This window comes from Podarcis cretensis (genome assembly GCF_951804945.1).
Source record: "Podarcis cretensis genome assembly, chromosome: 8".
Lineage (NCBI taxonomy): Eukaryota > Metazoa > Chordata > Lepidosauria > Squamata > Lacertidae > Podarcis > Podarcis cretensis.
Window position 1 is genome coordinate 19,013,239 of NC_137177.1, and position 22,019 is coordinate 19,035,257.

At 42.9% G+C, this 22,019-nt stretch overlaps 1 protein-coding gene and 1 long non-coding RNA gene across 3 annotated transcripts in view; both read right to left on the reverse strand.

Moving 5' to 3' along the window:
- LOC307221741 overlaps window positions 1–850 on the reverse strand; it is a 21,221-nt gene extending 20,371 nt beyond the window's left edge. For both annotated transcript variants that reach the window (XR_013841463.1, XR_013841464.1), the window contains exon 1: window positions 725–850. This is a non-coding gene — a long non-coding RNA (uncharacterized lncRNA). The remainder of the gene's footprint in view (window positions 1–724) is intronic.
- LOC307223374 (uncharacterized protein) overlaps window positions 1–15,971 on the reverse strand; it is a gene marked incomplete at its 3' end in the record, with an annotated part of 22,117 nt that extends 6,146 nt beyond the window's left edge. Inside the window, exons 1-9 of the mRNA XM_079989342.1 lie at window positions 15,812–15,971; window positions 13,407–13,445; window positions 10,308–10,352; window positions 9,834–9,869; window positions 9,285–9,326; window positions 8,521–8,565; window positions 5,280–5,315; window positions 2,885–2,941; window positions 1,005–1,058 (exon numbers count right to left, since the gene is read on the reverse strand). Coding sequence (XP_079845468.1) covers window positions 1,005–1,058; window positions 2,885–2,941; window positions 5,280–5,315; window positions 8,521–8,565; window positions 9,285–9,326; window positions 9,834–9,869; window positions 10,308–10,352; window positions 13,407–13,445; window positions 15,812–15,871 — 414 coding nt within the window. The 5' untranslated portion in view covers window positions 15,872–15,971. The remainder of the gene's footprint in view (window positions 1–1,004; window positions 1,059–2,884; window positions 2,942–5,279; window positions 5,316–8,520; window positions 8,566–9,284; window positions 9,327–9,833; window positions 9,870–10,307; window positions 10,353–13,406; window positions 13,446–15,811) is intronic.
- Between the last annotated feature and the right edge of the window lie 6,048 nt (window positions 15,972–22,019).

Here is a 22,019-nt window from a genome sequence, read left to right on the forward strand (position 1 = left end):
TACTATTACTATTACTATTACTATTACTATTACTATTACTATTACTATTATTCTGCCCTTCAGTCATCGTACCCAGGGTGGTTTGCAAAGACATGAATTAATTAAATTGGGAAAGGTGAACAGAGACCCAAACAACAGTAGTTAAAAGAGCCTCAGTGGGGTGGTAAATGTATGCTGAAAAGCCCAGGGAGTCTCTCGTCATACTCTCTACGCAATTGCACTGTGATAATATCAGATATAGGGACGCGGGTGGCGCTGTGGGTTAAACCACAGAGCCTACGGCTAGCCGATCAGAATGTTGGCAGTTTGAATCCCCACGACGGGGTGAGCTCCCGTTGCTCGGTCCCTGCTCCTGCCAGCCTAGCACTTCGAAGGCACAAAGTGCAAGTAGATAAATTGGTACCGCTACAATGGAAAGGTAAACAGTGTTTCCGTGCACTGCTCTGGTTCGCCAGAAGCGGCTTAGTCATTCTGACCACATGACCGGAAGCTGTAAGCCGGTTCCTTCAGCCAATAAAGCGAGCTGAGCGCCACAATCCCAGAGTCATCTGCGACTGGACCTAATGGTCAGGGGTTCCTTTACCTTTACCTAATATCAGATAAATGAGTAGCACCCTAATAAGAGATACATTAGATAGTTTCTTCTACTGTCCTGATTCCCAGGAACACCAACTAAAGCCTGAAGGAACTAACATTACAAGGGCTACAACATATGGTTTCTTACCGAAAACTTCTTAAGCAATCCCTACAAAGGAAAGGAAATGTGTTAATCCTTCTGTACATGGAAGACAGGAAATGACATTTAGCTCTTCTTTGACAACACATTGTAGAATTTGAATCACTTATGAGCCTTTTTTAGATGTTTTGTTTAAAATTCAGCTTTGATGGGATACTTTAGGCTTCCTCACAGCCTACTTGTGTGTGCAGAGGAAATATGGTGATGGGGCCACATGCTTAACCCTGCCCTCAGAATTGCCCTGGAATTAAAAGGGAGAGTTTCTTACTGCAGCACCGCCTTCCTCGTCATCACCATCTGCAGAAAACATAGACAACATGTCCTACAAGGGGAACAGGAGAATTATCTCTGTTAATGCACATATTCATAGGTCCACCCCCATTTGCTTTGGTTTCTCATTGCATGAAGAAACCAGCATTCTCCAGCCGGCAAAGTTTTATCTTGCCCCTAGCTGCGCTCAGTAGTGTGTGCCATGGCGGGCAGCGGCACTCACCTGACCTCTGAGTTGCTACTACTTAGCAGGAGTAATAGGGGGGGTGAGGTGATAGAGGGGCAGGTGCAGTACAAACCTGCCAGTAGGATTATGGGATCAGATCCCCCAGTACATTTGCACCATGCTGACCTCCTCACCAGCTCATCCCTCCCCATTTCTTCCCAGAAGGAGGTGGTGATTCAGCTGTTGGGAGATCAGGTAAGCAGTCCTCCTGTGTGGCGATACATTCCATTGCTGTTTCAATTGCCAGATGGCAAAGTTTCTAGTCAAGGCAACATTTCTATTTCCATTGTTTTTGGAAGAGAAAAGTCAATGGGCAGACCCTTTGCAGTGCAGTGGTACATCAGGATAAGTACTTAATTCATTCCGGAGGTCTGTTCTTAACCTGAAACTGTTCTTAACCTGAAGCACCACTTTCGCTAATGGGGCCTCCTGCTGCCGCCACGTGATTTCTGTTCTCATCCTGAAGCAAAGTTCTTAACCTGGGGTACTATTTCTGGGTTAGCGGAGTCTGTAACCTGAAGCGTCTGTAACCTGAAGCGTATGTAACCCAAGGTACCACTGAACTTGAATTGCATTTGGAGTATTGGAAATTCTTGGAGGTTCATAAGAAAAGCACACCACTAACCTAGAATACATCCCAGAATCATGTATACGTTCAATGAGTCATGAGGTCCCACTTAAAAAACAAAATGAGTTCCCAATAAATTGTTGGTTGGGGTGAGTGTTTTTCATAAAGAGCTGGCAATCTCCAATATTTCCTATGGGAACATGTCTAATCAGTGATCTCCCCTCCCGCTCTTGCCATGGTTTCTTCTTAAAATGGCTGCAGCCAGCCAGCAAAAGAGAGACAAGGGGGGGCTGGATTATTTGTCTGATCTCTCTCCCTCTTCCCTTTCTAAATGGTTTCTGCCTGCAAACAGCTGCTACCAACTAGCAGAGCAAAACAACAAGTGGGCAAATTGTGGCTGTTCAGATATAGGAATCAGCTGCACTTGTAAGTGAGGTTTGGGCATAATGCTTTCTGTTCAGATATGTAATATTTTTGCAGAGAAATCAAGCTGATAGCAGGACCTGTGTGCATAGGTGAGGTAAAGGTAAAGGTACCCCTGCCCGTACGGGCCAGTCTTGACAGACTCTGGGGTTGTGCGCCCATCTCACTTAAGAGGCCAGGGGCCAGCGCTGTCCGGAGACACTTCCGGGTCACGTGGCCAGCGTGACATCGCTGCTCTGGCGAGCCAGAGCCGCACACGGAAACGCCGTTTACCTTCCCGCTGGTAAGCGGTCCCTATTTATCTACTTGCACCCGGAGGTGCTTTCGAACTGCTAGGTTGGCAGGCGCTGGGACCGAGCAGCGGGAGCGCACCCCGCCGCAGGGATTCGAACCGCTGACCTTTCGATCGGCAAGTCCTAGGCGCTGAGGCTTTAACCCACAGCGCCACCTGCGTCCCTACCTGTGTGCATAGGAGACCCTTTATTGAACCCAGAAGGAGCATGGTTTGGGGAGGGATCGGCTAAACACATGGTTTCATGGTGGTTTCCCTCAATAAGCAAGTCATGTCCAGAATAAGGATGATGGGGATGATGCTTCAGATTGACTTCTGACTTCATGGCAAGACTTCATGGCCCTGAAATGGAAAAGGATTGTGCCTTACCCCTCCACCACCTACCTCGCCATCACCTCCACCACCAGCTAGCAAAGGGACCATTGCCTACAAGGAAGTAAAAAGAAAGAGCTTTACAGAAAGGCAAGTTTCTCTAAGAATAGATGAAGAGTCAGTTGGATCATACCCCAGGCCTTTCAGGTCTATCATCCTGTTTTCACATCAACCAAGTGGGTGCCTATTACAACCTCGCATGTAGAACAAGAGGACAATAGAAGCCTCCTGCTCTAGTTCCTCAGCAACTATCATCTACAGGACAGGCATAAGGCCTCTGGTACTTGAGGTAATGTAACAGCCATCATGATGAACATTTATGGATAGCCTTAACCTCCATGTATTTGTCTTCTCCCCATTTATAATGATCCAAATTGATGGTCAACATTACATCCTGTGATTGCAAATTCCATAGTTTAACTCCCCATTACCCACTCAGATCTGCTTAACTTCAGTTAGTTGGAGTCTTCATGTGTCTCCAGACCATACCCAGGCCATTTATGTTGTGGGAGATAAAACCTTCACCTAAACAGTCTGGGTAGGTCTTCCTCCTTTCTAAAGTTTATGTATTTCCTAGGACGCTGAGAACTTGGAATGCATTTGAGGTCTCCTTAGGTGATGTTATAGGACTTCCGAGAATCTTTCAGTATGACTTCTGGCTTCACAACCATAAGAGCACAGGGACCAGTATCCTGTTATTAGGTCTAGCACATGGAGAAGATAGATGGAGCAACATCTCTGTCACTTTCACTGTCTCCAATGACAAAACACACACTGCTGTCCCATCGTGGAAATAGCTTGAATCTGTATGGGGACCTGCAAGGGGGGAGCTGATACATATTTAGCTATCTGTGTATAAATGCCCTTTTGGAGACATCCTCACTGAAGATGGAAATGTTGAGTGCGCAGCAAGAATGTGTCATCTGGGGTGTGGCCAGCTGAGCAGTCATTCTTCATGCAATAGCCTTGCATGTGAATATAGCACAAAAGTCTAACACATACTGTAAGAGGTGCTTATATTAGATTCTTACCAACCCAGTGACATTACTGACTTCATTCCCAAGGCCTACAAAAGCTTCACAAATACAGGAAGATTATAATGGATAGTTTCTTACCAAATATTATATTAGGAAAAATGCATTGTATAGGGAAAAATGCTTGCAAATACTTGGATATTAATGAGTACTGCCTGCAAAGAGAAACTCCTAAGTTATATGTAGATATGCTATATTTGGTATGGTTGGAAGTGGGATGGGAGGAGGGGAGGGGGGTTAAATATGCTCTGTGTTCCTGTTTTTGAAAATTCAAAACAAAACCCAAAACACCTGCATGCAAAAATATGGTTTTCAGGAGAAAATTGCACTAAAATACTGAGGAATTTTCTTTTTTCTTTTTAAATAAGCAGATGGCTGCAGAAATGTGGAGAATCAGATTAAAGATTGGAATAATTGGAAATGGGGGAACCAAAATTGACAGATCCTTCTATCTCTATGGACATGGAAAGGATGGTCAGTTTCTTACCAAAAAAGACTGTTAAGATTCCCAAATATGAAAAGTAAAAGGCACCACCCATCTTACATGTGGTAGACATGAGAGGACCTTTTGTCCACATTTGACATAATTGCAGGATTCAGGGCAAATATCAGAATGTTAAACCCCTTTCACATTTGGCTAATGAACTTCATGTCTAATGGGAGATTTTAGCCAGGGATGAAGAGCCCGTTGCCTTGCAAATTTTGTTGGACTCCTGTCATCCCTAACCATTGGCCATGCTGGCTGAGGCTGAGAATGCCACTTCCCTCTTAGACGCCTCCCTCACCACAGATGGCCACTGCATCTACAGGAGGGGCTTTGGTGAAAAGCTTCATGTATGGATAGAGAGGTGATGCATTGAGATACCTGGTCCTATGAGTGTCCTGTAGCTATGTGTTTGAACAACTCGCTCACAAATTGATGCAGAAATGGAGCAGAACAGACTGTTGGGTAAACAAGTGCAAAAGTGACAATGACTAAAATTAGACTGATTTGCCCATTTCTGATTGTGATTTGCCCATATGGGTCTTCCTATGGAGGGCATCCCAGAGTTTTTGCTCCACCATTGAAAATGCTCTCTCTTCACACCCACCCATTGAACTGTACTTGGTTGTAGGACAATGGATGCTTGCAAGTGTCCTGGAGGAGGGAGATGCATGGAAGTCAGGTGCTTGAAGGCTTTGCAGGAAGCAAACCACTTTTAGTGCTTGTAGGAAGTTGGCTTGCATTGGAGCCATTCTCTTGGGGTGATGCTATTTGCCTCCCAATAAGAACACCTGCCATGTTTTAGGATGAAATTCTGACTTCCCAAAATAATAGCTCAGAGGAAAATGAAAGAAGGTAATAGAAATGCACTTACCGCTAGTTTACTAGCACCACCATTTCCAAGCATGTTCTGCAAAGGAAAGGAAAGATTTTTGATCTTCTCTTGGATGATATACACTTGGCATCCCCACTACTCAATTTTGGACATACTGTGCAACAGTTGCTGTCTTCCTCAGGGTAGGAAATCAATATCTCTTTGCCATGATGTGGAGCAGTCCAGCCAATCTGGGCTTCCTTTAGTTTCTTTCTTTCTGGTATTTCTCGTAGAGTCACAGAGTCATAGAATTTTTCATTTTCTACAATTGGTAAATGAAGCTCTTAATGTGGAACGACCTTACTTAAGGCCCCTGGCTGATGGGTTCAAACTGTGAAACCAGCACTTTTACAAATGCCACATAATACTTGTTCCACATTTATAAGGAGTCAACAATTTAGATAGAGATAGGTAGCCGTGTTGGTCTGCCATAGTCAAAACAAAAAATTCCTTCCAGTAGCACCTTAAAGACCAACTAAGTTAGTTCTAGGTATGAGCTTTCGTGTGCATGCACACTTCTTCAGATACGAAGAAGATCTGAAGAAGATCAGATCTGAAGAAGTGTGCATGCACACGAAAGCTCATACCTAGAACTAACTTAGTTGGTCTTTAAGGTGCTACTGGAATGAATTTTTTGTTTCAACAATTTAGAGTGGCAGCATTTTCAGTTAGGAACTCCTAGCTTGTTGACATTGGTCAGGCATCCTTGCTATGTTGTTGTAGATGCCTGCTGAAAATTGTTTTCATTCTTGAGAAGGGAACCAGGCAAGGGTGCCCACTTTCCCCTCTGCTGTTTATTTCGGTCCTTGAGGTCTAGTTAAGTATGATAAGAAAAGAAGAACAAATTAAAGGTATAGTAGTAGGATCCAAACAATATAAATTAAATGCCTTTGCTGATGATCTAGTTTTGACACTTCAAGAACCAGACTCCAGTGCAGTAAAAGCACTGGAGACAATACAGGAGTTCGGGCAGGTAGCAGGATTTAAGTTAAATAAGAGCAAAACCAAAGTTTTAGAGAAAAATCTGGACAATAAGGAAAGGAAGTTATTACAGGAAAAGATGAGCCTAGTCTTGGTGAAAAAAGTTAAATATCTGGGGGTCAATTTGTCGGTGATAAACTTGAATCTATATAAAGATAACTATGAGAAATTATGGAATGAAATTAAGAGAGATTTGGAGACTTGGTCTAATTTGAAATTGTCATTAATGGGCAGGATATCTGTAGTTAAGATGAATGTACTGCCAAAGATGTTGTTTCTGTTTCAAGCCCTACCAGTTATTGATAATGTGAAGTGTTTTAAAGAATGGCAAAAAGCACTATCTAGATTTATATGGCAGGGGGAAAAACCCAGAATCAAATATAAATTACTAACAGACTCGAAAGAAAGAGGGGGATTTTCCCTGCCAGATTTGAAGATCTATTTTGAAGCAGCAACGCTTTGCTGGATTAAGGAATGGATACAACTAGAGGATACTGATGTTATAGAATTGGAGGGATTTGACAATGCGTTTGGATGGCATGCATATCTATGGTATGAGAAGGTAAAGGCCCATAATGGCTTTAAAAATCTTGTGATTAGAAAATCTCTATATAATGTTTGGATTAAATACAAAGATCTTCTAGAAAGGAAAACACCCAGATGGCTCTCGCCAATGGAGGCAAAGGCCCAGAAAAGTCAAATATGGAATCCAAGTGGTTAAGATATTTAGATTTGTTATTGGAAGATAATGAAGGACTTAAATTAAAGCCACTTGACCAAATCAAAGATAAAACAAATTGGTTACATTATCATCATATTAATGAATTGTACAAAGAAAAATGGTTTTGCTTCGGAAAAAACAAATTGGAAACGGGGTTGTTAGATTCTAAAGTTAAAAATTTGTCTAAAATGTATAATTTATTATTCGAGTGGCATACAAAGAATGAACAAGTTAAATCCATGATGATAGATTGGGCAAGAGATGTGGGATATAACATAATGTTTGAAGATTGGGAAAGGTTGTAGAGGAAAGGGGTCAGGTTCACTGCATGTACAATGTTAAAGGAAAATATAATGAAACTGATGTATAGATGGTACTTGACCCCTGGAAAGTTAGCAAAGATTTATCACAATAGTGATAATCTATGCTTGAAATGTAAAGAAAAGGAGGGTACCTTTTACCATATGTGGTAGACCTGTCCCAAGGTGAAAGACTTCTGGGAGAAGATTTATAATAAGTTGGTGGAAAATCTTGAAATATACATTTGTTAAGAAACCAGAGGCCTTTCTTCTTGGAATAATAGGTTTGGAATTGCCCAAAAAAGATGTTAGACTGTGTTTGTATGCCCCAACGGCAGCTCGAATTTTATTAGCCAAAAATGAGAAAACACAAGAAATACCAACAGTGGAGGAATGGCAGATGAAGATGATGGACTTTCCGGAGCTAGCCGACCTGACCGGAAGAATCCGTGACCAGAAGGAGGAGGAGTATCAGGAAGTATGGAAGAAATTCAAAGACTAATTATCCAAATATGCTAAGTTAAATTAAATAGAAACACTTGCAAAGTAACAGATAGGCTAAGGATTTAAATATGTGAAATTATAAAACATTATGTTTAAAGTTAAGATGAAAAGAGATAAAGAAGTTAAGGAGTAAGTAAATATTATGAGAAACTGTTTTGGAAAACCATTACAATGATATATAATGAACTTTAGTCAAGGGAATTTGAGGAAGTCATTTAACTATGATATTAATATTAGACTAAGTTCACTTATGATCTGTGTTTGTTTGTTTAAAAATGTGGAAAATTAATGGGAAAAAATTAAAAAAGAAAAGAAAATTGTTTTAATTCAGCAAGTCTGCCCAGACATATAAGCTAGTTGCCTACATTCATCTCTCAAGGGGTTTACTGATTTTACATGCATTTTACTATACATTTTATGTATATATGTTCTTAAACAATTTGGGGGATTTTTACCTGGTTTATATCTGCAGTTTTATTATGCAGACAACTTAGAGCACTCTGGGATGAAATGGAGAGAGAGGGGGGGGGCTGCTATTGGCCTGCTTGGTAGCCAGCAGTTTTGTTTGTTTTGCAAATAACAGTTTCATCCCATTACTTTCCTTTGGGGGGGGGCAGACCAGCTAAGCTTCAACAAGGGAGAAACCTCATGTGACTTTGGTTGATGCATTTTTTTAAAAAATTATCCCAGCTGCCTCCCACCAGCCAATTGGAGAAGGTGATGGAGAACTTCTTACCATTAAGCCGCCAGCGCCGCCACCTCCAAGCATGGACATTAGACCCTACAAAGGAGGGGGAAAGCATTGGCTGATCCACACATGACATGCACCCCCAACCTCCCACACTCCACTATTCTACTACGCCAACTTAGACATGCCATATATGCATTGCTCCATTCTCTTGAACTCAGCCATGCTGTCATTTAATGAGCGTAGGAAGCTTCCTGTATCTCCACAAATTCTCCATTTTCCATATGACATTCTCCTCTAAATCACTGCCTTCCTCAATACAGATTTTTTTTTTTTTCCCAGACCAAGGGTACTCCCAAAAGGAGAGAATATGGGAAAATCTGGACTGAGGGATAGGGAAATGTGGGAAGGCAGTGTTTTAGAGGAGAATGTGAGACAGGTTAGGCTGAGAGACTGTTACTGGCACATTGTCATCCAGTGTGCTTCATGAGAGAATGGGGATTTGAACTCTAAACTCCCAGTTCATCATTCAAGCCACATCACCACTTTGGTACTGCGGTCTTCTGAGGGCTGCATGTTGCCTATGGTCCTGGGGATTCCACGCATGTGCTCAGCATACTGACCAGGAGGGAGCATGAGTAAGGTTTGGGGAGGGGGCGGCTAAACACATGGTTTCATGATGGTTTCCCTCAACAAACAAGTCATGTCCAGAATAAGGATGATGGGGATGATGCTTCAGATTGACTTCTGACTTCATGGCAAGATCTGCCCTGAAATGAAAAAGGATTGTGTCTTACCCCTCCAACACCTACCTCGCCATCACCTCCACCACCAGCTAGCAAAGGGGCCATTGCCTACAAGGAAGTAAAAAGAAAGATCTTTACAGAAAGGCAAATTTCTCTAAGAATAGATGAAGAGTCAGTTGGATCATACCCCAGGCCTTTCAGGTCTATTATTCTGTTTTCGCATCAACCATGACTAAAATTAGACTGATTTGCCCATTTCTGATTGTGATTTGCCCATATGGGTCTTCCTATGGAGGGCATCCCAGAGTTTTTGCTCCATCATTGAAAATTCTCTCTCATCACACCCACCCATTGAACTGTAGTTGGTTGTAGGACCTTGGATGCTCGCAAGTGTCCTGGAGGAGGGAGATGCATGGAAGCCAGGTGCTTGAAGGCTTTGCAGGAAGCAAACCACTTTTAGTGCTTGTAGGAAGTTGGCTTGTGTCAGAGTGACTCTCTTAGGGTGATGCTATTTGCCTCCCAATAAGAACATCCACCATGTTTTAGGATGAAATTCTGACTTCCCAATATAATTGCTCAGAGGAAAATGAAAGAAGGTAATAGAAATGCACTTACCGCTAGTTTACTAGCGCCACCACCTCCAAGCATGTCCTGCAAAGGAAAGGAAAAGAAAGGTTTTTGATCTTCTCTTGGATGATACACACTTGGCATCCCCACTACTCAATTTTAGACATACTGTGCAACAGTTGCTGTCTTCCCCAGGGTAGGAAATTGATATCTCTTGCCATGATATGGACCAGAATCTTTTTCTTTTCTTATTTTTTAAAAAACAACTGCCCTACACTTACTTACTTTATTTATTTATTTATTTATTTATTTATTTATTTATTTATTTATTTAAAATTGCCTTCACAGCATACCGTGGACACCAGGTAACTATCTCTGGGCAGACCAGCTTAGCTTCAACGAGAGAGCAACCTCATGTGACTTTGGTTGATGCAATTAAAAAATAATAATATTCCAGTTGCCTCCCACCAACCAAAGGAAAGCACAGAAGAAAACAGGAGAAGGTGATGGAGAAATTCTTACCATTAAGCCGCCACCGCCGCCACCTCCAAACATGGCCATTAGATCCTACAAAGGAGGGGGAAAGCATTAACTGATCCACACATGACATGCACCCCCAACCTCCCACGCTCCACTATTCTACTACTCCAACTTAGACATGCCATATATACATTGCTCCATTCTCTTGAACTCAGCCATACTGACATTTAATGTGCATAGGAAGCTTCCTGTATCTCCACGGATTCTCCATTGTCCATGTGACATTCTCCTCGAAATCACTGCCTTCCCACACATACTCCTTACTCAATATAGTGGTTTTTTTTTTCCAGACCCATGGTACTCCAAAAAGGAGAGGATATGGGAAAATCTGGACTGAGGGAGGGCAAAATGTGGGAAGACAGTGATTTAGAGGAGAATGTGAGATAGGTTAGGCTGAGAGACTGTTACTGGCACATTGTCATCCAGTGTGCTTCATGAGAGAATGGAGATTTGAACTCTAAACTCTCAGGCCCTAGTTCATCACCACACTGACTGTTAAACTGATGGACAGGAGAGGGAAAGGGGAGGGGAGAAGGAGAGTTCACCCTGCAATATTTATTTCATAGAATCATAGAATTGTAGAGCTGGAATCCACCCTGTGGGCTATCTACTCCAACCCCTTGCAAAGCAGGCATTCTGCTCACAGCCATTCCTGATTATTAACTGAATGGCCAGCTAATGGTTCATATTGTTTCCTTTTGTTTTTGTGTGATTATCAGAAACTTTGGGCTTCTTTTCAATGGGGCAACTGAGATTCCCCCTGCCCAAAAAAAAGGTTGTTGAGTGGACCACACCTTAGTCTTACAGCATATGATTTGCACGCAGAAGGTTCCCAGATTTGATCCTGGTCATCCCCACTGAAAGGCCCCTGAGAGCTGCTTCTGGTCAGAGTGGCCACCACAGTTCAAGATGAGGACAGCTTCCTAGGTTGCCAAAACAATTCCCCACATGAAAATTGCTGCCTGTTGTAGTGACTGTAATGTGCTGGCCTCATTGGTGCATGGATTCTTGTTGTATTTTACGGATATGCTGCTAGCCATCTGAATGTAGCTCGCAGACCATGACTTGAGAACCCCTAGGATGAAGTATCAGAGATCAGATCTCAAATATCTTCTCAGGCATTGAACTTCCTGGATGATGCTGTGGCATCCAGTCTCACTCTGCCCACCGACCGTCTTTCTTGTAGGGTTGTTGTGAGAATAGAATGGGGGTGGGTGGGTGGGAGACTTCCGGGTTGGCGCCTCCAGCAATGGCGGAGCTCCTCCAATTGGGAGGAACTTGCTCCGTGAAAGGCAGGGTCTAACCACCACGGCGAAGGCGGAGACCCATAGAAATCACAGGCGGGAGAAGCCTGTGAACTTGGGATTCGGCTGGCACCTCTTGCGCCTCCCCTACTTGCAGGGAAACCCTATTTTGGAGATCCGGAGCGACGTGGGGTGAGTGGCGCGGTGCTTTGAATCGACTGCTTCTTTCACGGAGTGAAGCCGCATTGCTGCTGCCGGAGAGTGCTGACTTTTTCCTGTGGACAATTGGACCTTAAACAACTACCCGTGAGTAGATCGGAAAATTTGGATCTTCAAATATTTTAATTTGGCAACGAAGCGGGAAGGCTCTAAACAGGAAGTCCGCCTTCCGCTTTTGTAAATAGACTGAAGCAAAGACGTTACAAACTAAAGTCTCTGAAAGTTTTTGACAAAGGATTAAAATTGCATCAGTTAAAAATATAAAACCTCCCCTTGGAAGCAGGAGAAGAGGGGGGAAGTTGTGGACCTAGTGAGAACCTGCAGGAGAGAGTGAAAAGCAAACTACCACTGCTCTGAACCTGGGAACGGTCTTGGCAGGACAAATGGTGGAGGAAAAGGAGAAAGATGCCACTGCGAAACCTAAAGTAGTTCAAGCAGGATCCTCCGTTCTACAGAAGCAAATCGAGGATTATAAATTGAGGCCTTGCGTGATTGATTCTAGCAAAAGCCAGATTTTGAGGATTGGACCCTGGCTTGGACTGAAGAACGAAAGTTGGAAAGATCCCTTTATCCAGGGACTAACTGACTTTTGGGACATGGGTTTGGGCCTGGAGGAGCTTGAAGCTTTGGGGGCCTATGGATTTGGAGGAATCCTGAAATACGTCCTGAAATACTCTATGGACCTTAGTTTCAATTATGGAAACTTGGCAGAGCTGTTCAGAAGGAATTCTGTTTGGTTGGAGTTTTCCCGAGATTTGCTCCTGAGCATCAAAGAATATGAAGAAGATCCGCAGGAGGGACTTGGAAAAGAATTAAGAGCCTCGGACATAAGATCTCCAGGTTGATGGACGACATGGATCTGACGGAAAGGACTGGCAGAATCAGAAACCAGGGAGAGGAGAGGGTGGAAGAAGATTGGGAAGTTAAAGTTCATATTTAGAAATTTTGTAAAATTAATGACTGTTAGAAAAATCGTGGAATGATATTATATGGATTTAGTAGAAATGTTAGAAGTTAAGTAAAGATAATTTAGTCTTAAAGGGAAATAAGGTTAAAAATATGTTATTTACAAGATGATAAAAAACAGAGAAAGATGGAAAGGATTTGCTGAAACAATTAGAAGAACTGGAATACAAAAAGGGAGTTGTGAGGAAGTTGAGGAAACAAGGAAATGAAGGATAGAATATGGAAAAGGAGAGATGTATTTTAAACTGTTTTTGTTTTGATTTATTTATGTGTTTAGTCTAATGGGTTTGGGTTGGGGCTTATATTATTTGTATACTGTATTGTATTGTGGTGTTTTTTCACTTTTTTGTTTTCTTTCTTTCTTTCTTGTCTCTATTTTTCTTTTTTCTTCTTTTTCTGTAACCTTTAAAAGTAATAAATATTATTTTATTTTTTTAAAAAAAAGAGAATAGAATGGGGGTGGTGGTTAGAAAATCCTATATTGGATGACCAAGAGCCTTAGTTGAAGGGTGGGATAGGTGTGTGAGATATATTTCTGTGCGGAGTGGAAACCGATGTGAGGTAACTGTTGCTGCCCACTCATTCAAGTTATGAACCTTAATCATTTTAAAGGGGAGACACTGTAACTGAAATCCAGCTTTGCTTAACTTACCGGCATCCCGCCTTCATCTTCTTCCCCTTCTTCATCACCCTGCAAAACAAAACAAAACAAAACAAAACAAAACAAAACAAAACAAAACAAAACAAAACAAAACAAAACAAAACAAAACAGGCATTATTTTCATTTCTACGATGTCTGGCCAGTTACAGAGATGCACTCAGGTGCAGAATGTCAGTGTCACTGTGCTAAGCATTCTGGGAAACAGGTGCCCTGTTGAACTCCAGAGTTTGGAGGACCCCTGGACAAGATAACCTCTGTGATTTCGCCTTCACAACCCTCAGGGAGCCCATCTTGTCACTGACGTTACCACCAGCTCCTCCACCGACTTTACCATTGCTACCACCTACTGGCTTAATAGGCAGATAGCCAATGAGCAGGTAGGCAGTGGCACCTGTGGCCCCTCTCTTTCACCACTACCGCTGTCTGGACCGAAGTGAGAGGCAAGTGATCAAGCAAATCGCAGCCATGAGAAGGAGAGAGGGGGACAGGTGTGTCTATTTCTTGTCAGGAGGGATGGGTGAATACGTCAATTTCCCTTCTTCTCAGGTTTCTTATTTCTCTGCTTTTAAAATGGCTTCATGCTTACAATTATTATTATTTTAAAAGTTAAACAACCCTCTGACTTTTAGAAGACATCTGAAGGCAGCCCTGTTTAGGGTCGTTTTTAATGTTTGATGTTTCATCATTTTTATATTCTGTTGGGGGCCACCCAGAGTAGCTGGGAAAACCCAGCCAGATGAGTGGGGTACAAACACATTTTATTTATTTATTTATTTATTATTATAATAGGGCCTCCTGATAGTACAAATTTCTGTTTAGATACACATTTGTGTGCATTGTTGCCTAGCATATACATTTTTTTTTACAAATAATTTCCCCCTAACACAATGCTATTTGTATGTTATTTATCACCAAAATATGCATTATTATATACACTTTTCCCTGCAGCAGATGCATTTTTGTTCATGTTACCTGGCTGGAGAACTCCATTGCAAAATTCAGAGAGGAGCGAATTTTCAAGGATGGCTGTGTTTCAGTTCAAACATTGTTTTAGAAAGTGTGAATTAGGAAGCTTTGCCTTTAAATGCAAAGAATCAAATTTCTCCGTCCCTGTTTCTCAGTGAGCCCTGCTTATGACTGAGGCCTTGCCAGATGCCTGACCATATCAATCTTTGATACTGGTCCCGATTCCATGTATCTGATTCATAATGCAGTCCATTGTCCTCTGGGATACTTGCTGTGACAATGTTCCCAAAACCTCTGCATCCCACTTAGCAACATGCACTTCCCTGTTAAGGCTTACTCATGGATAGAAAAGGCATGCACATTTTGCATATTAATTACAAACATATGAATACCAATCAAAACAGAGGTCACATCACCTGGAAGGGACACATTCATGTATGTCTGACAACTTGAAAAATGTACCCTTTTCCTTACAACTCAAGCTTCGAGGCCAAAACTTTGAACCTATGCTCTTTTAAATGGAACAAGGCCAATAGGTGGCAGAATCAACTGTCTTGTGCTAGTGCCAGGTCCAGGTTTGTAAATGTGAGGAGTTTAGCAAACACTCCTCCCCAAATGGTGGCTAGACCCAGCTGCCTAGCACTTCTCAGGGCACTGCTGTGGCCCACAACCATCACATCACTGAGGGCAACTTGAAATTTGGAACTGGCCTAGTTCTCAACCGTTCTCTCAGGTTGAGTTTGCAAGTTGTTGGGCCCACCCAAATCTGGTTTGAACCCTTATCCATCAACTGACTCAAAAACATAAAGGCCATTCAGAGCTTCAGCACTGCAAGTAACATCACAATAAATCCAGGACTTTAAGCACTCGAATGCAACATCTGCACCACACATCTAAAGCACTAATATAACACTTCAAACAGCCACAGCTTCCCCCAAAGTGTCGTCTGTTAAGGCTGCTGACAGGCCTGGCCCCACCGCAAAGTAGGTTGAAGGAATTGCCTCGCAGTGCTACAACTCTCAGGGTAGTTTAACAATCAATCTCTCTTCCCAAGGAATTCAGGGTATTGTAGTTGTGAGAGAGGAATAGCCGTCTCATAGCCATTTTCAGCACCCATAACAAATTACACTTCCCTGGAGGAGCAGACTTTAGTCTTTCAGATTTCAGCGGTGCCCCATGTGAGGCCAAAATTTAGTGCCCGCTGCCTCTCACGTCCTGCTCAATTCACAACATCATAGTTGTGATGCCCTGTGGCACACTCTAGGCTTGGTGTCCAGTACGGTGGAACTGGTTGCCCTGCCTAAATCCACCTCTGCTTCCCAGAATCCTTTGGGGAAACCCATGGCTATTTACCGTGGTATAATACCACTTGAAATCTGTGGTGCAATTGAAAAGCGATCCCAACCCATTGGATGCATTCTCTCTCTTACCCAAGCCTGTGTTGAGACTGCAAAAAGCAAAGCAGTCCATACAAGGAACTGCATCATCATCTTCACCTCTCCAAGATTCTTCCACACCTTGATGTTCCTGCAGTAACAGTATTCAGTTCTGCAGCTACATTTAATACATGTGCCAGCAGGCCTGAGTGCCCAAACCCAATGCCCCTATTGTTATAGAATTTCTGCTCCCTTCCTGTCAAGGAAATGCGGCGGGATGGGTGTGTGTTGCACTGTGCCACGTAAATTGATTTCATTTGCCACACTTGAAGAGAAGGAACAGTGTTGTGTTGCTGCCGGCTTCGTATGGGGAGGTCAAACTTCTAAAAAACCAAACTAGTTACACTAACATAATGATGATCGAAGCAGAGCCATTTCGTTATCAGCATCCAGAAAACATTTTAATCATTAGGGATGCATGACTCTGCCAATTTCAGTTTCTCGTTTTTCCCCCAGTCTTGGCCACTTCCGCATCACACCACCTTTAACACAGTATCATACCACTTTGAACAGTCAGGACTTCCCTCCCGAAAGAATCCCAGGAGTTTATTTGGATATGGGTGCTGATAGTTGTTAGGAGGCCTCTATTCCCACCTCAGAGCTACACTTCTCAGAATGGTTTAGCCATCAATCCCTCTTCACAGGGAACTCTGGGAATTGTAGCTCTTTGAGGGGAACATAGGGGGGGCTCCTAACAGCTCTCAGCACCCTTAACAAACTACAGCTCCCAGAATTCCTTGATGGAAGCCATGGCTATTTAAAGTCAGATCATAGTGCAGGGGTCAGCAAACTTTTTCAGCAGGGGGCCGGTCCACTGTCCCTCAGACCTTGTGGGGGGCCAGACTATATTTTGAAGTGAAAAAATGATGCAAGAGTACCACAGTCCCTGGTGGCTGCTTACCTGTGTCTTGTGAGTGGCAGGGGCTGGTGGCAGCGGTGGGACAATGAGTGGCCCATGAAAGGGCTCCAGAGAGGGCCTGCTTAAAATGGTGGCCGCTCAAGCGCTGCTGCTGCTGCTGCTGGCACCAACAAAGCCCAGCCCCCTTCCTCCTCTAGGCCAGGCGGGGAGAAGCTAGGAAGAGGGAGGGAGGAGGCGCCACCGCCGTGTGAGGGAGAGGGAAGGAGAGGGAAAGAACGCATACGCTGGTGATCCACACGGTGATTTCCAGACCGTCCGCAGGCCAAATCCAGAAGGCAATTAGGCCTGATCCAACCCGCGAAGCTTAGTTTACCTACCCATGTCACAGTGCTTTAAATGTATGGTGTGAATGTGGCCTCAAATTCAGCAGCAATTTTTAAATTAAGAAGAAGAAAAACATCCCCATGAAAGTACAGCAGCATTTTAGTGTACTGTGTATTATTTTATATGCACTAAGGCTGTGCATGCCCTCACAACCCGATCTGAGGCCTGATCTGGAACACTGAATTAGCCGTGACCCAGTTCAGATCAGACCCTGAATGAATCCTGCAGGTAAAGCTTCTGTGAAGCAACACCTTGCAACAAGAAGGACTAATCTCTCCTTTCATCAGCTGATGAACAGTTTCCATGATCCAGCACAGCTCTTCAGAAGTACTAGCACTGACTCTTTTAAAAAAGGGGGACAGGGTAGGATTTGGTAATGTAAGTCCAGTACCTGCAGTCAGGTTTAGAAGTGGCATAATCCAATATATCATTATAGGACTCTATCAATTCATTCCCATCTCATTCTGTTGCTTGTGTGGATGAGACCTGTTTTGAACTTTCTTTGGTGGTGCCACCTTGAGTTCCATCAGGGGAAAAGATGGGGTATATATAAATATATAATGATAATAATGATAATGGTGGTCATTCTGGGATTTGAGGGCTCAAGCTTCTGCTTCCACTTTGCCCTTGCCAAGAACCTAATGTTTTTGGCTGATCCATCTGGCCCAGAGAAGAAGGTGTGCCAAATCTCTTTATCTATGCACAACACTCTTTGAATCTGATGCCCTTTTCGCTGATAAGATTCATTTACCTTGGTCTCCCTTATCGGTGCTCAGGTCCCTTTTGCAAACAACAAAGAAACCATTCTGAGGTTGGTCCAAGAGTAGCAGAGTCCCTGTTGATTCAGAACAGCACTGTGGTTTCATTAGCTGGTTCAGTGGAGATATTGCAGCAAGCTCATTCAAAGGGGCATCTGATGATGACAAAGGATTGTGATAAGCCAAGGATCATGAACTTCAAATCATGATAAGACAATGATATTGCTTTAATAAACCATAATACATATGTGATTCAAACACCAGGGGCTTTGTTAGGGGTGGCTCAGGGGGTTACCAGGAGACCCCAGAACTCCTGCCTTTTCCCCCTTTATTTTTATTTTTTAAACTTTGCTGATAGGGTAGTTGGCAAACTGCGTCTTCATTTCCCACCATCTTCTTTTCCCAGGTGCATGTATTAACAGCAGGGATGGGAAGATATCCCAATTTCGATCCTCTCAGTTTCTCATTTTCCCCTTATGCTGTCACTTAGCAAACCTCACCGGCTCTGGGAGTGCATGAAGTTAATCCATTGTTGGAGCACTGAATAAGAAAAATATGAGAAAGTGGATTGTAACACTCCCAAGAAGGTGGTATGTACTCAGCCCTAGTTAACAACAAGGCAATCAATTTGCTCACTGTTATTTGTACAGGTCTGGGAATTATGTCTGAGCTGCTTCTTCTGCTAAAAACTACAGGTGATTTATTCACAATTTTATCTATCAGGGTTAGAGAGAGAAAATGTTCCCATTAATATTTAAGATGAGCCTAACTGAGTCCCATCTCCCAAAACAATACGAGAGGTGGAACACAGTAGTCCTTCAAGATTTGCTGTTCTCTGAATTTTCAAATGCAGTTCTCCGGCCAAGTAATACATTTTTTTCAAATGCCTATGCAATGCGGAGTGTGCATAAAAATGCATTGAACAAGTGAAAATAGCATATGTTAGAGAAACCCGCTTTGCAAGAATGAGTTCATTAGGCTTTTTGCATAAATATTTTAGGAGAAATTTGCACAAAAATACTAACAAATTTTCACAAGGACTTAAAATGCATTGCTAAATGAGAAACCAACAGAGTTCAGAATTGACAGCTTGGCCCAGCCCTAATCAAGGAAGATGTTATTAGAAAATTAGTTGAATGACCTCAGCAGCTATGTATTTTGCCTACAGCAAAAATCTGAAACAGACATGGCTGTGTCCAGTGTCCAGGCATTTTCCAGCACTTCAAAGAAGTGGCAGATAATATTTCTGTGCCAGCTGCAGAAGTGCCAACAGCCATGGGATGCCATGTCCAGTTGCCCTTTGCATCCTTCTTTTCCTTGGATGCAGCCATGTTGTTCCATACTGTGGTTAGGCTGATGAAATCCATCCCGTGACCTTTCCTTATTGATAAACCTATTATCCACACGCCTTTTGACAATGGAAACATTGAGATTTGGACCCACTGAGCCTTCCCAAAGTGAGTATAAATGCTGGGGTTTGGAAAGGACGGTTTGCGCTTTGAGTAGTATCTCAAAGAGTGAAAAGAAGGAGACCAGCAAAATGAAGCTGCTGTATCCATTGGTTGTGTTCCTTTTTGTGGCGGTGTCCGTACAGAGCTTGGTAAGAGGGGAGTAATTCAGTGGGCTGGGTTTCATGCTAAAAACAAACTTAGAAGCTTCCAGCTAAAGACTTGGTACAGGTTAAACCAGTGTATGGATGTCAGCTTTCTGTGGCCCCTTTTCTGGCCTTGTGCAGCAATCTCCTCTGTCTAGACCAGGTGTGGGGAAACTTTGGCTCTCCATATGTTGCTGACCAACAACTTCCATCAGCCCCAGCAAGCATGGCCAATGGTACAAAGTATGATTAGCATTGGATGTTTTACAAAATTCCAACGGGCACAGCTGACTGCTGCATAAAGGGACCAGCCTCTCTCTCCTTTATCATTTAGCTTCGGCTGTAGCAACTGCTATTTTGTCTAATAACTGCAGATGTTAACCAGCTTATCCCTCTTATATTGGTTGTTGAAATTTACTTTTAAGCTTTTGGGGGGTTTATTATTAATTTGCTTACTGGCTTCAGTTTGGCATTCAGCATTGAGCCCAAAGCAACACAAGGCAGCCTCCATGTTCTCAGCGTGCATTTCCAATGAAACTTATTGATCTATGTTGGCCTCATCCTGCCTTCTTTCTTTGTTGATTTGTACTTTTGGCTTCAACCCCCTTCCCACCCTTTCCCCATTATATTTCACTTTCCAGATCTATGATTTGGGGGAAGAGACTTCCTCTTCTATACCCTTACCACCACCCCGTCCTGGTCATCTTTGTCACCATCTTCCTCTCTCATATAACACTGTTAAGTACTCTCTTGGGGAGTTATGAATTAAATAATAAATAAACAACAATACAGGTGACAAATCACTTTGAAATATGATTTTATTTGACAACCTTTGTAAACTGTTAAGACCTTTTTTCCTTTTCCCCTTCAGTGTATAATGCAAGTTGTTTCTATGCCCCATTTACAATTTTTAAATTTTACAATTGTATCAAGTTCATTTACTCCTAATTTTTTTAATCCTTCTTTTGACTTTATCATCAAAAAGCCCCTCATGTTGCATTGATATTTATGTGTATGTTTTGTTTCTGTTTAGGAAAAACGAAGTGAAAAATAGATTTTGTTTTTTAAAAAAGAGAAAAATAAAGTATTCTGAACACTGATGGCAATTTTCTCTTTCAGGGTTCTGTGGGCGCCGTAAGTATCTCTTTTCTCTGTTTGTGATATGTATGGACTGCAACAGTGTCAGGAAACTGAACTTGCAGAAAGACTCTTTTGTTGGTTCTCTGCTCTAATTAAGCTCCCAAGGAATTATTTAAGATTCCACAGTTGGAGGCAACAATGCTTCTGAATACTGTGGTACTTCAGGTTACAGACGCTTCAGGTTACAGACTCTGCTAACCCAGAAATATTACCTTGGGTTAAGAACTTTACCTCAGGATGAGAACAGAAATCGTGCGGCGGCAGTGGGAAGCCCCATTAGCTAAAGTGGTACCTCAGGTTAAGAACAGTTTCAGGTTAAGAACGGACCTCCAGAATGAATTAAGTTCTTAACCTGATGGCCTTTTTTTTCCAGGGTCTCAAGGAAATGGTGGTTTTCTTGAGTCAAAATGAGAGTACCCCTAAACATTTTTTTTAGAAAAAAGCACTGCCTATATGGACTAGAGAACACCCAAAACCAAAGGAGCAGAACAACAATGTTGTTCGTTCCTGTCCCTTAATAGGGCTCCCACAGACTGTTTAAAAGTCACTGAGCATAGGCAGAAGGAAGAAGATCTACCTGAGAAAGGAGGGCTTAATTCACAGTAATGTGTTACCAGGAAATAAGAATCCAGAGTGGGTCGGTGCCAGTCAGCCTGTCTATAAGAAGAGCTGTGCGTTGGGACACAGGAAAGTCACTGGGCAAGAGTCAGATCTTGTCCCCAAGTGAGGAAGGGTTGCTCCAAAAAGTACAACTGGAAGACACCAGTCAACTCACACATCTGCTGATAAGCCACAATTCACTGCTATAAAACATTACACTAGGGGATGGCATCACACACAACAACTCTAAGGGGTGGATGTGTCTTCAGCCCCCTCAGTATTCCTTAGCAGGGGACTTAGCCCTCCCCCTCAATATTGAGGGGGTGAAGGTCTAACCACCGAGCATCGAAGGAAGGTTCCTACTGAGCATGAGAGAGAAGGGGCCGCGATCAATGAATCTGCGCAAAGCCTGCTCTCGATGACGTGCCTCCTTCCAATAATGCATACATGACACACATGTGTGTGACATGCTGCACTGATGGGGCCCCCAATCTTCGGCCCAAGGAGCCGTCTCTGGAAGACATCTTACTGAGTGGGCAGCTCCTACCCACCAACCCTGGCCCTACCATTGCCTGGGTTATTTATTTGTTTGTTTAAAGGATTTTTATTCCACTCTTCAGCTAAAATTGGAACCCAGGTCACCAAAAAAGGGGGGGGAATCCTTTCCCTCTGGCTTTCAATTGAAAACAAAACAAAATGGATTGGCACAGAGGAGGAAATCTGTAAACTGAGCTGCAAGTTCTTCCAGTGACTCGCTAGACAGGGAAAGGTCAAGGAGAGACAGAATCAGAGTGGCCTCCCAGCTGCAGCGATGGTGTGGTCATGCCTCTCTTCTGCTCTCTCTGCTACTGTAGCCTGTGACATATT